The sequence below is a fragment of the Cervus elaphus genome, chromosome 19 (genome assembly GCF_910594005.1).
Source record: "Cervus elaphus chromosome 19, mCerEla1.1, whole genome shotgun sequence".
Lineage (NCBI taxonomy): Eukaryota > Metazoa > Chordata > Mammalia > Artiodactyla > Cervidae > Cervus > Cervus elaphus.
The window spans coordinates 46953356-46970937 of record NC_057833.1 but is presented as its reverse complement, the minus strand read 5'-3'; the positions used below and the strand labels follow the sequence as shown (position 1 = coordinate 46970937).

Here is a 17582-nt window from a genome sequence, read left to right as displayed (position 1 = left end):
AAGTTTTTATATAAGACAAAATATTTTCATGATTTTCATTTTTTCAAGTTATAGTCCAATAAAAACTTTTGTTTGCATTTGTTTAAATTTGAGTCAGCGGATTCTCTTCAGCTGGGTAAAACATGTGAGGTGAATTAAATGATCCAACTCTCTTTTCAGTCCCAAACACTGTGCCCCTAAGAGTCTAAAGTAGGAACTGAAATAAGAGATCAAGTTAAAGGTCACTTAGACATGTTTTCTGTCCAAATGAAGCATAAATGGATGGCTAACATGAGAACATCCCTTCCTTCTTTCCCTCAAAAGAAATGAAATCAAATCTCCAAATATGCCAAGCTTATTATTTTTTAAGTCTTAGAACTGTCATCCACCAGTGTATTTCAAAACTATTTGCATTTTCAGATTAACATCTTCAGGTATTCTGTCCTCTTTGCAAAACAGTACTTGCTTTCAACTGACCTTAGCTCACAGATTTTTCTCTGTCAATCAAATCTAGGACTTGATGGACACACCCCAACTTCCCCTTACTAAGTCCACCCATGAATGGGTACAGATTTCAAACACCACTACAGCATTTTCCATGCGCCAAGCCCTATACAACATTTTGTAACCATATTTTCTTCTCCTCTACATTCTTAATTAATAAGATCTGTTATTTGCAGTCTGAAGAGTCTTATTTTCCTATTAATTTTAGATACCTTTACTATGTCCATAATATACCTTTCAGGAGATGCAGAAATCAGCAATGCAAAAAGCATTCTAGGTATCAGTGCCTCACAATTTTATAAAAGTTAAAATGTTTCCAATACTATTCTTAACGGAATTCAATGCATAGTTGATCTTTCAGACTAAAATCTATACGGAAATTAACTTCCAGCATGCAGAACTGTCCATTTATTTAACCTTAATGAACATTTACTTTCACTGGTTACACTGAGCCAGCCATAATCTACAGTCTCCTATAATATTAGACAAATCAACTTCAAGAACTCTATGCTTTATAATTATAGCTGAGCGTCATAAATGAGACAGTAGAAAAATAAAGTTATTAAATAAGAAGCCAATTCTCTTAAAATTTCACATGGTTCTTAAAATTCCTTATATAATAAATGTGAAACAGAAACTATACTACTGATTAACATTTTAAACATCTATCTGAAATGGACTAATGTAAGTACAAATGATACACCAAATAAAGGGAACAGAAACTGAAATTATCTAAGAGAAAATGACAAAAACAATAAAAAAGGAAAATAAGGATACATAGGCAATATAACACTAGAATTTCTAACCAAAGAGAAAACTATAAGGACATGCTACAGTTCGTAAAGAGAACTGTGAAATGGGTATTATGATGTCTAAAATCAGAATGTAGACTTGCCCAAATTAGCCAAATAAACTGGGTCAAGTTATTCATTTTCGTCTGGATCGCAATTTCTTCATCTTTAAGCTGAAGGGGGCTGGGGCTGGGGATGAGATGTTCTCTTGATTCTTCTGGCTGTAAAATTCTATAGTTCTATGTTATCTCATATAAGAGGAAACTGAGAATTTCTCTATTTCATTAACAAAGGGCTGTGTGGTTGCTGCCTACCAATACTTTTTTCCCTGATTCAATTTTCCAGGCACTTCTCCAGCAGTAATTAGAAGACACTAGAATCAAAGTCAGTCAGTCAACCACCTTCAAATGACTAATGTACCTCAGACAGAATCCTCATTACAAAACGCTTCACATCTCTGTTATGCCATATATAACTCCACCAGCAATAAAAGATCACAACAAAAAGAACATTACTAAAACAGTTATGAAAACTCAAAGAAATACAATTTTTAACTTCAAAAACAATAGAGAAACCAATGCTGTCCTTAAGCTTTATTGATCAGTCTCTAGTGAGATTTAACAATGCAATCCTTCAAGCCAATAAAGACAGAATCCTAGGGATAAATGCAACAACTGCTGTCTGAAAAAAATACCAGAGCAGAACCATCTTTTCAAAGTAGTTTCTATCTAATTATCCCAGAAAGGAGCCTCGCTGATGTAGAGTTTTCTTTAATAGTCTAAAGACTTTAAGTGATACTAAGTCTAATAAGGCTGAAGTAATACTAATAAGACTAAAGTAATACTTTAATAGTCAAGTATTTCATACTTTGAACCATTTACATTTTAAGACAGGAGTATCAGAAATTCTGAGCTTTTTCTTCAAAAATATTTTTAATCCCATCTTTTTCATACCATTATAAATGATACTCCCACAAAAAAAATGAATTCATTTTATAAATTTCATTTAATAAATGAAAAAACTTAGGAGCCCTAATTAATTGATCACTGAAAACAGCTTAAGGAAAATTTTTTTTTTCTTACCTCTACACTAGGGCTAAGGCTGCTTGGCAGTGTTTCTGAAGTCACAGTAGTGCTTGGAAGGCTGGAAATTTCCCAAGTATTTACAGGCTGTATTGGTTCAGACTGCTTTGAATGATCTATACATTTTGGATTATCCAGTAAGGTCACTTCATAAAATTCTTGAATATCTAGAGGTGAGGGAAAGAAAAGAAAAATTCAAAAGTAATTTGCATTTTCTAATTAAACTATGCATTGCTAAAACAATATAACTCAAAAGCAAAACTTTTACTCAGATTAGTAAAATAAATCCAATCTTATAATGTACTTAAACAGTGAGTATTTTATTACATCACAGTCGTATCAGAACCTGCAGGGCACAGTGTAAAAGTCACAGGCTTTTTATACTTCATAGTCAGTGCTGAGTTCAAATCCCTACTTCATCACCCTACTATCACCTGTATAGGCAAGTTACTTAACCTCTGATAACTTGCCTCTTATCACTGTGAATTGTTACAAGGATTCATGTAATGCATGTAAAGTGCACAATGACACATACACAGCTCCTAAAGATAGTAGTTAGTATCATTATTTTGAATTCTGCAGAAATAAATCATTACTAATATTTTATAAATTTGTATCACCAATATCCAGGTTTGGAATATAAACCACTCAAGTGGTTTTAACTGCCCTAGTAACCAAAGTAAGACAAAAAATGAATAATACTTTAAAATAAAATCAAAGGATTAGGAAGTATTTTTAGACACCTTCACATTCAAATAGTTAAAAATAGTAAGTTAAAATATTTTGTTATTTTAGAAACAATCAGTTAAAAGTATGGCAAAACACTAAAACAAATGATAAATGCACTTATAGAAGCACAGAATAATTTGGAAGGTTAAGTTACTCTGTTATCAACTGGAATTACATGAATTTTAGTATATTAACATTGGTTATGCTGCTCGGAAACTCTGAATGGTAGTTATATAATGTTTAAGTACACCACTACTAGTTTTTTATTTATCTTCTGGTATAATTTTGAGTTGATATTTTTTAAAGGAGGGAAATTATTAAACAGCAAAAATGGGGTATTATCTTATACAGAACCAAATACAATAACTGTAAATTCACTAAGTCGTGTCCGACTCTTTTGCAACCCCATGATCTGTAGCTTTCCAGGCTCCTCTTGCCAGGGATTTCCCATGCAGGAATACTGAAGTGAGCTGCCATTTCCTTCTCCAGTAGATCTTCCAGACCCATGGATCAAACCTGCATCTCTTGCATTGGCAGGTGGATTCTTTACCACTGGGCCACCAGAGAAGTCCATAAATAACATTTAGAAAGGATAACTTTTATCTGTTTCTCAACATGATGAAAATGTTAGTATCTCCTTTAAAAAACATCAAGACAGCAGAGACAAAGTAACTCCCTTTATAGTTTTGATAACCAGTGGAACTGTAGAACTTTCTAGGTAAAAGGTTAATAAAAACCAAAGTCTTGACAGTGAGAATAATATCAACCTATTTCACAAGATGTTAATATTACTGTGGAAAACTGTAGGTAAAAGCATTTCATAAATCATGAATCACTAGGTCAACTGTTCACATAAGCATCATGGAAGACTCAAACCCCAAATTCAGAGAGTTAGCTAAAAAAGATTCTTATTAAACAAGAATTGCTTAACCTGAATCCATATCAAGTCTCTAGAACCAACTTCTAGTTCAGAGAAAATAAAAGGGACAGAGGAACATGTTAAGTGATATCAGAAAAGCAAAGAACAAAACTGATTCAGAGGAAGACATTCTACAAGACACTGGCTTGGTATCTTTCAATGTCATGAAAGGGAAAATAAATTGTTTAAAAGTAAGGATTTTTCTGTATAAAGGAAATAAAAAAGACACAGCAACTAACTGCAATGTCAAAGCCTTAACTGGTGCGTATGTGTGTTCGAGGAAGGTTGGGAAGGGTGAACTATAAAAGACATTGCGATAATAAATAGAAAAACTTAAATACAGACTATTTTCCAGAATATATTAGAGAAAAACATTTTTTTGTATAAGATATACATGTGTGCAAGAGTATGTACATACTTATGTAGCAGAACATGCATTTCTATATATGTAAGAGATATTTTATATATGTAGAAGATAAATACTTGTAGATCTACCTATCTAGACAAAGATCGCCAATCCCGTCCATAAAAACAAAACAAACAAAAAGCTCTTAGCTTTTTGTATTATGCCCCCTAAAAGCACTAAATAAGTGTTGAGCAATTGGTCAGTTACCAATCTCAAGATAAATAACCCAGGTAGATACATAAAAATTTTGTATTTTCCAATACTATAAATGAAGTTCCAAATTTTAAATTTCTACGTGACCTTTCTATAATTAACAGAAATACTGATATACTGCCCTTTCATAAAATCTTTTAAAATTTTAGACCAGTTCTGCCCAAAATAACTTTCTGCAATGATAAATGTTCTATAGCTATACTACCCAATATGGTAGCCACTCACTACATATGGCTCTTGGGCATTTAAAATGTGACTAGTGTGACTGAGGAACTAAATTTATAATTTTATTTATTTGGGTTAAATTAAATACCCACACGTAGCTAGTGGCTACAGTATAGGACAACAGAAATCTAGACTAATTATATAACTCAGCGCTCTGTGTATGCTCAGTCACTCAGCTGTGTCCAACTCTTTGCAGCCCCATAGCCCGCCAGGCTCCTCTGCCCATGGAACTCTCCCAGCAAAAATACTGGAGTGGGCTGCCATTTCCTACTCCAGGGGATCTTCCCGATTCAGGGATCAAACTTGTGTCTCTTATGTCTCCTGCACTGGCAGGCAGATTCTTTACCACTGGCGCCACCTGGGAAGCCCATAATATAACTCAGAATAAACGTTTAATGGTCAAGGAATAAAGAGTTTCCTAGATGAATTTTTCAAAAGTTCACTTGCAACTTGCTTTTACGAATTGAAATGCCTCATTTCTAGGTCTTACATTAAGCTATCAAACAGTCCTAATTTGCTGAATCTGAGCTCCAATGAACTAGAGAACCAAATATCCACATTATTGGCTATAACACACTTAAGAAAATACAAGCTGAGTAAACATCCATCAGGATGGCTATTATCAACAAAACAGTCACTGTTGGTGGGAATATAAATAATGCAGTCACTATGGAAAACAGTGTATGTTTTCCACATACACTGTGGAATGTATATGGTGTTTTCTCAAAATATTAAAACACACAATCACCATTTGATCCAGCAATTCCATTTACAGGTATACCCAAAAGAACTGAAAGGACTCAAACAGATATTTACATACCCATGTTCACAGCAGCATTATTCACAATAACCAAAAGGTGAACATAACCTAAATGTTCATCAACAGATGAATGGTTAATAAATGAAATGCGGTATATAAAAACAATGTATTATTATTCACCCTTTAAAAGGAATAAAATTCTGATTAAATCTACCACATAGATAAATGAATCTTGAAGAGATATGATACTAAGTAGACTAAGTCAAACACAAAAGGACAAATATTGTATAATTCCACTTCAATGAGGTACCCAGAATAGTCAAATACATAGAGATAGAAAGAAAAGTTATTCCCACAGACTGGGATAAGAAGAGAATGTGGAGTTACTGTTTAATAGGTAAAGAAATTCAATTTGGGGACTTCTCTGGTGGTCGAGTGGTTCAGAATTTACTTGCCAATGCAGGGACACCGATGCAGGATTCCACATGCCTCAAGACAACTCTGCCTATGCACCACAACTACTGAGTCAGCACTCCAAGGCCTGAGATCCACAACTAATGAGCTCGTGTGCTGCAACTACTGAGGCCTGTGTACCTTAAAGCCCGTGCTCTGCAACAAGAGAAGCCACTGCAATAAGAAGCCTGTGCACCACAACAAAAAGTAGCCCCTGCTCACTGCAACTACAGGAAGCCCAAGCAAAGCAATGAAGATCCAGGACAGCCATAAATAAATAAATAATTTTAAAAAATAAATCAATTCAATTTGAGACAGTGAAAACATTCCAGACAATGGATAGTGGCGATAGCAACAGAACAATGTGAAATTACTCAGTGTCACTGAACTGCACACTTAAATTTTATGTGGTATATATATAATACTTCATCACAATAAAAAATAAGTTGAATGAGATTCTAGGGGAATTTAAATGAATAAAGTACATGGGATATAATATGTGAGCCTTAGAAGGAAATGGCAACCCACTACAGTATTCTTGCCTGGAGAATCCCAGGGACGGTGGAGCCTGGTGGGCTGCCATCTGTGGGGTCGCAGAGTTGGACACAACTGAAGGGACTTAGCAGCAGCAGCAGCAGAAGTATCACTACAAACAAACTGGAGGTGATGCAATTCCAGTTGAGCTATTTCAAATCCTAAAAGATGCTGCTGTGAAAGTGCTGCACTCAATATGTCAGCAAATTTGGAAAACTCAGTAGTGGCCACAGGACTGGAAAAGGTCAGTTTTCATTCCAATCCCTAAGAAAAGCAATGCCAAAGAATGCTCAAACTACCACACAATTGCACTCATCTCACACGCTAGCAAAGTAATGCTTCAAAATTCTCCAAGCCAGGCTTAAGCAATACGTGAACTGTGAAACTGCAGATGTTCAAGCTGGTTTTAGAAAAGGCAGAGGAACCAGAGATCAAACTGCTAACATCCGCTGGATCATCAAAAAAGCAAGAGTTCCAAAAAAACATCTATTTCTGCTTTATTGACTATGTCAAAGCCTTTGACTGTGTGGATCACAATAAACTGGAAAATTCTGAAAGTGATGGGAATACTAGAGCACCTAACCTGCCTCTTGAGAAACCTGTATGCAGGTGAGGAAGCAGCAGTTAGAATTGGACATGGAACAACAGACTGGTTCCAAACAGGAAAAGGAGTATAGGCTGTATATTGTCACCCTGCTTATTTAAATTATATGCAGAGTACATCATGAGAAAGGCTGGGCTGGATGAAGCATAAGCTGGAATCAAGATTGCCAGGAGAAATATCAATAACCTCAGATATCCAGATGACACCATCCTTATGGCAGAAAGCGAAGAACTGAAGAGCCTCTTGATGAAAGTGAAAGAGGAGAGCAAAAAAGTTGGCTTAAAGCTCAACATTCAGAAAACAAAGATCATGGCATCCAGTCCCATCACTTCATGGCAAATACATGGGGAAACAGTGGAAACAGTAGCTGACTTTATTTTGGGGGGCTCCAAAATCACTGCAGATGGTGACTGCAGCCATGAAATTAAAAGACACTTACTTCTTGGAAGGAAAGTTATGACCAACCTAGACAGCATATTAAAAAGCAGAGACATTACTTTGTCAACAAAGGTCTGTCTAGTCAAGGCTATGGTTTTTCCAGTAGTCCTGCATGGATGTGAGAGTTGGACTATAAAGAAAGCTGAGTGCCGAAGAACTGATGTTTTTGAACTGTGGTGTTGGAGAAAACTCTTGAGAGTCCCTTGGGACTGCAGGGAGATCCAACCAGTCCATCCTAAAGGAAATCAGTCCTGGGTGTTCACTGGAAGGACTGATGTTGAAGCTGAAACTCCAGTATTATGGCCACCTGATGCGAAGAGCTGACCCCTTTGAAAAGACCCTAATATTGAGAAGGATTGAGGGAAGGAGGAGAAGGGGACAACAGAGGATGAGATGGTTGGAGGGCATCACCAACTCGATGGACATGAGTTTGGGTAAACTCCGGGAGTTGGTGATGGACAGGGAGGCCTGGTGTGCTGTGGTTCATGTGTCGTAAAGAGTTGGACACGACTGAGTGACTGAACTGAACTGATAACATCTATTCTAACTATTTAGTTCTTTGCTTCTTTCTAGGGTGAGGAGAACTAATATTGTCAGATAAAACCCAATTTAAAAAGAGATTAGTTACCATACTTGGCTAACTAAAACCATAAGCAAAAGTATTGAAATATTTGTTAATATATGAAAGTGAAAGTGAAGTTGCTCAGCCATGTCCGACTCTTTGCGACCCCGTAGACTGTAGCCCACCAGGCTCCTCTGTCCATGGGATTCTCCAGGCACAAATACTGGAGTGGGTTGCCATTTCCTTCTCTAGGGGATCTTCCCAACCAAGGGATCAAACCCGGGTCTCCCGCATTAAGAGGCTTTATCCTCTGAGCCACCAGGGAAGCCCTAATATATGTATAGTATGGTGATATTTTTGAAATGATAGGTTGTCACAGTTATTATCACTTTCCTTAAAATATATATATATATATACATATATATATATACACACACACAAACATTACATCTTAATTCTTGACTCATTCCATCTTGACTAACATTCCACAGTTTATTCACTTTATTTCATTTGTCTACAACACTTCTTCATCATCCGGGTATTCCCAAGACAACAGAAGTGAGCAAGTAATAATACTTCTTCAGAAACTAGTTCTCAATTACAATTCCTTCAGTAGTATCTGAGAAGCTTTTTCAAAGGTGACCTAAACAAAAAAGGCACCCCTCTGGAAAAACTGCACACACAAATTGAGCTTTTCTTAGGAGTCCCAAGTATTAGTATTTTATATTTCCCATGCAGTCTCTGTTTTTCATAGTGAATCTACATTGTATACGTCAGAAGAGAATTATCATCACTGTTTGTAACCATAAAGATTCAGAAAAAAAAGAATTAGATCATCATCATGACAAGTAAATACTTCTACAAAGTAACATTCTAGGATTCAAAATATGTCCTACTTTTTCCTTTAGAGTTTTCTAAACTAGAGAGTATAACATGGAATAAACCATAAGGTATGTAGTCTAAAGTAAAACAAGTTACTATACAAATATAAAACAAAAACAAACAAGGTAAATTCTAGTATAATCCCAATCTCTATTTCCTAAAAGTCTATTCAACACACCAATGTCTGAAAATCCAAGTTATTCTTAAAAGATCAACTTCATGAAAATAAAAAATTAATGAGTTTATTCTGAACACTTAACACATTCAGCCAATCAATAGTAACAGTGTATATACTCCTGAAGTAAAACGAGAATTAAAAGATGAACAATAATGTCTCTGGGAGATTGAGATAATTGAGGAAAAAATTATACAACACCTAAATCTTTCCCATTTAAAGCACCTAAAAAGGTAGATTTCTATAAAAATTTGATAACTGTATTTTAAATCATAGTAAATCATTTACTACTAAAGTGTAAAGAAAATGGGAGAATGTGGTGGTAGTTAAAATGACTGCCATTAAATAGACAAGAGTGATCCCATACTCATCTGAAAATACACATAGCTCACTCAGATATATACCAGACATATAGTTAAAATGCCTGATGCATTTTATCACCCTTGAAAAAAATTATTTCCTTTGAAAATAACGATGCACTAAAGTAGGAAGAAGAGAAAACACAAAAATACAAAAATATTAAAACTTGGATTAGAGGAAAACTACCCTTTAGTTGACCCACGGTTGAAAACACTGACTCTGTTGATCCTACAGATCAGTCTTATCACAATCTATTACTCCTTTTCCATTTGCAGTTTGCATGTGCTTTCACTGTTTTGGACCAAACTAGTTCCCCAGCTCCTGAACAAAGCTCTAAATTATAAGATCACAAAACTATACCACATACAACAGAAAAATTCTCAAATATTAAACTTAAATACAAGCAATTAGTCAAACAGAACTGAGATGAATCACTTCTATCTGTTACAAAACTTTATTTGGAAATCTCTAAGATACATATATTTCAGAGGTCTTCAAATCTAAGTAAAAGTTTATTATTTTCTTGTTAAAATTTAAAGTTTGCAAACACTAGGGAAGGGAAGTACAGAAGTTCAGAAATATCCTCAAAGGAACTTGAGGAAAAGTTTTCTTTTAGTTACAATTTGTTGTTGTTTAGTTGCCAAGTCATGTGGACTCTTTTTGACCCCACAGACTGCACCATGTTAGGCTCCTCTGTCATCCACTATCTCCCAGAGATTGCTCAAATTCATGTCCTTTGAGTCAATGATGCCATATTACCATCTCGTACTCTGCTGCCCTTCCCCTTTTGCCGTCAATCTTTCAATATAATATAGGTAACATCTCTAATCTATGAGTGATATTCTAGTTAATGGAAAAAATATTAAGAAAAATACCTTAACAGATGTGACTTCTCTGGTGGTCCATTGGCTAAGACTCCCAGCTCCCAAAGCAGGGGTGCGTGCATGCATGCTCAGTCGTGTCCAACTCTTTGCAACCCTATGGATTGTAGCCCACCAGGCTCCTCTATCCATGGAATTTTTCAGGTAAGAATACTGGAGTGGGTTGTCAATGCAGGGGGCTAGGTTCAATCCCTGGTCAAGGAACTAAACATCACAAGCTGCAACATGGCATGGAATTTGCATGCCACAACTGAAAGATCCCACATGCCATAACTAAAGATAGCTCCTGCCACAATTAATATTGGAGATCCCACACGCCACACCTAACACCTGGAGCAGCCAAATAAATAAGTATTTTTTAAAAATAAACCTTAACAAATACTTTGGCAAAGAAGACAGACACACAGATGGCAAACAGGCATATGAAAAGATATCCCACCATATATCGTCAGGGATATGCACATTAAAACAAGGTATCACTGTACATCTATTAGAAAGGCCAAAATACAGAACACTGACAACAACTACTGCTGGCAAAAATGAAACAGGAATTCTCATTCACTACGAGTAGGGATACAAAATGATAAAGCCACTTTGGAAAGCTGTTTGGTGGTTTCTTAAAAACTAAACACACTCTTACCACATAATCCAGCAATCATGTTCCTCAATATTTACCCAAATGAGATGAAAACTTATGTCCACAGGAAAACCTGCACATAGATGTTTATAGCAACTTTATTCATGACTGCCAAAAACTGGAAGCAACCCAAACATCCTTTGATAGGTGAATGAATAAACTGCAGTACATCCAGACGACAGAATATCATTCAACACTTAAAAAATTAAAAACAACAACAAAAAACACCCATGTATGTGGAGGAACCTTAAATGCATACTACTAAGTGAAAGAAGCCAATATGAAAAGGCTGTGTGATTCCAACTATATACCATTCTGGAAAACACAGAACAATACAGAGAGTAAAAAGACCAGTGATTGCCAGGGGTTGGAGATGAGAGAGGTGAATAGGCAGAGTACAGAGGATTTTTAGGACAGTAAAACTATTCTGTATAGTGTCGTGAATATATATAAGTATCTATCTACAATGGTAGACACAGGTCATCACACATTTGTCCAAACCTACAGAATGTACAAACCCAAGAGTGAATACTAAGATCAAACTATGGACTCTGGGTGATAATAATGCGCTCATGCAGGTTCATCAACTGTGCCAAATACACCATTCTCATGGGAAATGCCAAATATGAGAGAGTCTATGCATGTATGAGGGCAGGTACCTTCTTCTCAATTTTGCTATGAATCTAAAATTGCTCTAAAAAATAAAGTCTTTAAAAACTTAAAATAGATATGAGCTATCAAGTCATGAAAAGACATGGAGAAACCTTATCTTTGATAAGCAAAATGCATATTGCTACGTGAAAGAAATCAATACGAAAAGGCCACACACTTGAGATTTTAACTATATAACATTCTGGAAAAGGCATAACTACACAGACAATAAAAAGATAACTGGTTCCCAGGGATTCAGAAGGAGGGAGAAAGAGAAGAACAGGTGGAGCAAGAGACAGCAGAAAGATCAGCAGTTGCCAGGGGTTTGGTGAGAAGGATAGAGGGACCAATATGTGGAACACAGATTTATAGGGGAGTGAAACTATCCTGTATGATACTGTAACAGTGAACACATTTGTCAAAGCAACAAATGTGTATGTCAAGTTTATCAATGTATTGACACAAAGAGCGAATCTTAATGTAAACTATGGACTTTAGTTAATTTAATACTGGCTTATCAACTGCAACAAATATACCACACTAATAAAAATGTCAATAATATGAGAAATGGGAGTGTGCAGTGGTAAGGATATGGAAACTGTGCTTTCCACTGAATTTTTCTATAAACCTAAAAATGCTGGGAAAAAAAAAATCCTAAAAGAAAAAAAATGCTGAAAAAGTCTAATAATTTTTTAAATGTTTAAGGGAGCATAATAAATAACAAATTTATATTAAAAACAAGCAATCTCATACTTCATTTCAAAATAATTTACAAATGTATTAAAATTTTAAATGTTGAAAAAAGAAGCCATGACAGAATTTGAATATAGTAAATATTTTTATAATCTTAGGGACAAGAAAGTCTAAGCATAATACCAAGGGTAATTTTTTAAAAATTAGCTTAAAAACAAATGACAATGCATTAAAAACAAATGCAACTTGCAAAGGCAGGTAGCACTGACATCATGAATGGACATTTTATACCTCTAAGAAAAAAAATGGAAAAAAAGACTGGTGAGGGGCACATGACATGAACAAATAAATCACAGAAATTAACAACGATATAAGAAAATTCTTACATTGTTGGTTATTTATTCAAAATAATACAAAATAAAACATCAAAATGACTACAGATGTCTTCTACGTATCAGAATAGAAAATACTAAAAAGATAATACTTTGATGTGCTTAAGGGATAGTAAATTTGTCATTCTTCCACATATCTAAAAAATTAAATTAATAAAACATTTTTGACAGTAATTAAACAAAAAAAATCACATCAAAAGCCTTTTTAAATTGCATATCCCCTTTACCAAGCAGTTCAATTCTAGGAACTCATCCAAAGAATATAATCAAGGATACAGGACAAAGAACATATACAAAAGCAATGTTGTCTATAATTCAGAAAAATTATATATCTAAATGCTCCTGGGAAATTATTAGTAAAACTACAAAAAAATCTATACAGTGCAACAGTCTTTAAACAGCACAACCCAGTGATATGAAAGGCACATAAATTTTGTGGGGTAAAAACAGTTAAAATGTACAGCACAGAGAAGTCACACTGTATACACTTAAGCAAATTCAACCACAGCACCTCTTTCCACCAAAAATAGGGAAATTCTTCCTATTAATCCAGTAAGCAAATTGTCAGCAAATAAAAACTGAGAAGAGAAGACTGTTCCCTCAGGTAGTCTGCATATCATAGCATCTCTCTATATTTCACTGTGCTGAATGTGATTCTAGAATTATGCGCTTTGCAAGGAGAGCCAACCAGTCCATCCTAAAGATCAGTCCTGCGTGTTCACTGGAAGGACTGATGTTGAAGCTGAAACTCCAATACTTTGGCCACCTTATGCGAAGAGCTGACTCATTGGAAAAGACCCTGATGTTGGGAAGGATTGAGGGCAGGAGGAGAAGGGGACAACAGAGGATGAGATGGTTGGATGGTATCATCGATTCGATGAACATGGGTTTGGGTAACCTCCGGGAGTTGGTGATGGACAGGGAGGCCTGGCGTGCTGCGGTTCATGGGGTCGCAAAGAGTCGGACACGACTGAGTGACTGAACTGAACTGACCTGAATACTAAAGGTCATTTAAACACAAGTCAACTACTTCATCTGCTGCCCAACTGAAGAAATGATTTCTCCCCACTAGAAAGAAAAGCAGCAGAACTGTAGTTAATGAGACACAATTTCTGAAGAATTTTTAAGGATAATTTTAATCTGATGATATTTTTCATTTTATATAACAATTTTAAGTATCAATTCCCACTGAATTGGAGAATCAATTATACCATGTTTTATTTGGAGCTTCCCAGGTGGCTCAAGTGGTAAAGAATCCGCCTGCCAATGCAGGAGACCAGGGTTCAATTACTGGGTTGAGAAGATCCCTGGAAGAGGAAATGGCAACCCACTCCAGTATTCTTGCCTGGAGAATTTCACCAAAACCACAGGTGACAAAAGAAAGAATACTGGAATTTCCATGGACAGAGGAGCCTGGTGGGCCACAGTCCATGGCGGTCACAAAAAGTTAGACGCAACTGAGCACCATGTTCTACACACAAAATTTGTATACAGGACTTTGTTTTGCAAAATGAAAACGTGTACATATACACAAGAATAACATTCTAGAAGGATCTTTACCCTATGGAAGAAGTAGGTTATCTCTGTTGTAAGAATTTTCTTGCTTATTTTATATAAAGTACATGTATCCGACAGTAAGTGTTTATAAATTCCACTCTGGAGGGTCAGAGAAAAGACAACTAGACAGCTAATGTACAATGAAATACAATCTAATCATTTCAGAGAGAAAAATTTTACCAGTTAATTGATTAAAAGCAAGTACATGTTTTTGTAAACTAAAATACACAATATTCAAACCTACTCAGGCACAGATTACTCTGCTTTTGACTAAACCAACATACATTTAAAAAATCATTTTGATTCCCAAAGAAGTACATAAAATTTTAAACTATGTATTATAATTTGTTGTTTCACACACTAGAAAGAGAAAAAAGGTCAAGCCAGTATCCAAAATAAATTATTCCAACACTTTAAATATGATATGACTAACAGTCATAGTATATTCCTTAAAACAAGGTATGTATCAAAAGGAACCAGAACTTCTCAAAGAAATGATTGATTCTAAGGCTGGGGCAGGTTATGCACAAGATGAACCTAGAACATCTTGTTATGCCAAAAACTACGAAATTGTGCTTAAAAAAAATGAGGGAATGCCATAAAGACATTCCAACCAAGCTAGAGAAGCCTTATACTAGGTAAATCTGAGACAATCTGAACACCAAAATCATTATGGATGATAATAAATGATCAACCAATGAAAGAAATATGATAGCTAGATAGGTAGGTAGATAAATGGGAGAGGATTGCTTTTAATTACAGTAAAATGCCAAGTGTTAACTAGAAACTATAGAAAAGTGCTGCTGTATTTTAAAAAAAAAAAACACACTACTACAATCTTTCAGCTGTCATTTTCAACACAGTAAAAACTGATTCAGGCAAGCATCATCAGTGGATGCTAAGTCTAGATGGAAATGTCTCTAAAGAGCAGGGGGACTACAACGTGTTAAACCGTCTCCCCCATATACTGCTTATAAACTGCAAAGGGGAAAAAAGTAACTACAGACTAGAGCAATCAGACAATACCTAGGTGATTAAAATTAACATTAAATGAAGGGCAGACGACATCATGTACCTCTGGATGTACAGAAACATAGAGAATACATAACCTGAGTTTATTCACAAGTAAATATTAGCAAACTTACAACAGGTAACTTTATATAAAAAAATAAGAGCAGGGGGAACGCTCTTCAAATACATTAATGTCATAAAAGACACAAGCTATGGAAATGTGCACAGATTAAAGAAGACTAAAGGGGAACCAGAGATCAAATTGCCAACATCTGCTGATCTTAGAAAATGCAAGAGAATTCCAGAAAATCATCTACTTCTGTTACACTAAAGCCTTTGACTGTGTGGATCACACAGACTGTGGAAAATTCTTCAAGAAATGGGAATACCAGACCACCTTACCTGTCTCCTGAGAAACCTGTATGCAGGTCAAGAAGCAACAGTTAGAACCGAACATGGAACAACTGACTGATTCAAAATTGGGAAAGTGAAAGTGAAGTCACTCAGTCATGTCCTACTCTTTGTGACCACATGGACTATAGCCTACCAGGCTCCTCCGTCCATGGGATTTTCCAGGCAAGAGTACTGGAGTGGGTTGCCATTTCCTTCTTCAGGGGATCTTCCCGACCCAGGGATCAAACCCAGGTCTCCTGCATTGCAGGCAGATGCTTTACCATCTGAGCCACCAGGGACACCCCCAAATTAGGAAAGGAGTATGTCAAGGCTGTATATTGTGACCCTGCTTATTTAACTTATATGCAGAGTACATCACGCGAAATGCCAGGCTGGATGAAGCACAAGCTGGAATCAAGACTGCTGGGAGAAATATCAATAAACTCAGATATGCAGATGACACCACCCTTATGGCAGAAAGCAAAGAACTAAAGGACCTCTGGATAAAGGTGAAAGAGGAGACTGAAAAAGCTGGTTTAAAACTCAAACATTCAAAAAACTAAGATCATGGCATCTGGTCCCATCACTTCATGGCAAACAGATGGGGAAACAGTGGAAACAGTGAGAGACTTTATTTTGGGGGGGGCTCCAAAATCACTGCAGATGGTGACTGCAGCCATGAAATTAAAAAACGCTTGCTCCTTGGAAGAAAAGCTATGACCAACCTAGACAGCATATTAAAAAGCAGAGACATTACTTTGCCAACAAAGGTCCACCCAGTCAAAGCTATAGTTTTTTCCAGTATTCATGTATGGATGTGAGAGTTGGACCAGAAAGAAGGCTGAGCATCGAAGAATTGATACTTTTGAACTGTGGTGTTGGAGAAGACTCTTGAGAGGCCCTTGGACTTCCGAGAAACCAAACCAGTCAATCTTAAAAGAAATCATTAGAATATTCATTAGAAGGACAGATGCTGAAGCTGAAGCTCCAGTACTCTAGCCAACTGATGTGAAGAACTGGATCATCAAAAAAGACCCTGATGCTGGGAAGGGCTGAAGGCAGGAGAAGGGGACAACAGAGGACAAGATGGTTGGTGGCATCACTGACTGAATGGACAGTGAGTTTCAGCAAGCTCTGGGAGATGGTGAAGAACAGGGGACAGGAAGGACAGGGAAGCCTGGCGTGCTGCAGTCCATGGGGTCACAACGAGTTGGACACGACTCAGCAACTGAACAGCAACAACAGAGAAACTTGACAACTAAATGCAATACCTGGATAGTATATCAGAAAAATTATTGAAAAGGAAATTTTGAATAGGAAAAAAACTGTCCCTACATAGATATAACCAGGGCTAGAAGAAATATTTAAAGATGCTTTTACAGCTCTGTGATTGCAAGGTTCTAAAGAGAATTCAACCAGCTTCTGCTTTTTCAAAGTATTGCCTCAAAGCAAGCGTAACAAATAAGCAACAACCCAATTCAATCAAAACCATCAACCAGAAAGTTAATAAAATTTTCCTCCAATTCCATAAAGTTGTAGCCAATAGTCTGATCCATATTCTGTTATAATTGTTTTCCTTCCTCAAAGTTAACAATACACTAACATATTATATCACTGAGACCAATAATAAGCAAAAAATCTAAGGAACTCTGACATTTTACCATTATAGCTGGAAATTTGTAAACTTTGATTACTGAATACACTTTTCAAAATATGTAAATTCCATCATTATAAACATTCTCCTTTAAAGT

The 17582-nt window shown here is 36.0% G+C and overlaps 1 protein-coding gene across 11 annotated transcripts in view; it reads right to left on the bottom strand.

The window, feature by feature from the left end:
* The window catches only part of DLG1 (discs large MAGUK scaffold protein 1), a 261867-nt gene that overhangs the window by 237224 nt on the left and 7061 nt on the right, over positions 1 to 17582 (bottom strand). For all 11 annotated transcript variants that reach the window (XM_043874579.1, XM_043874576.1, XM_043874577.1 and 8 more), the window contains exon 4: positions 2357 to 2523. In XM_043874579.1, coding sequence (XP_043730514.1) covers positions 2357 to 2523 — 167 coding nt within the window. The remainder of the gene's footprint in view (positions 1 to 2356; positions 2524 to 17582) is intronic.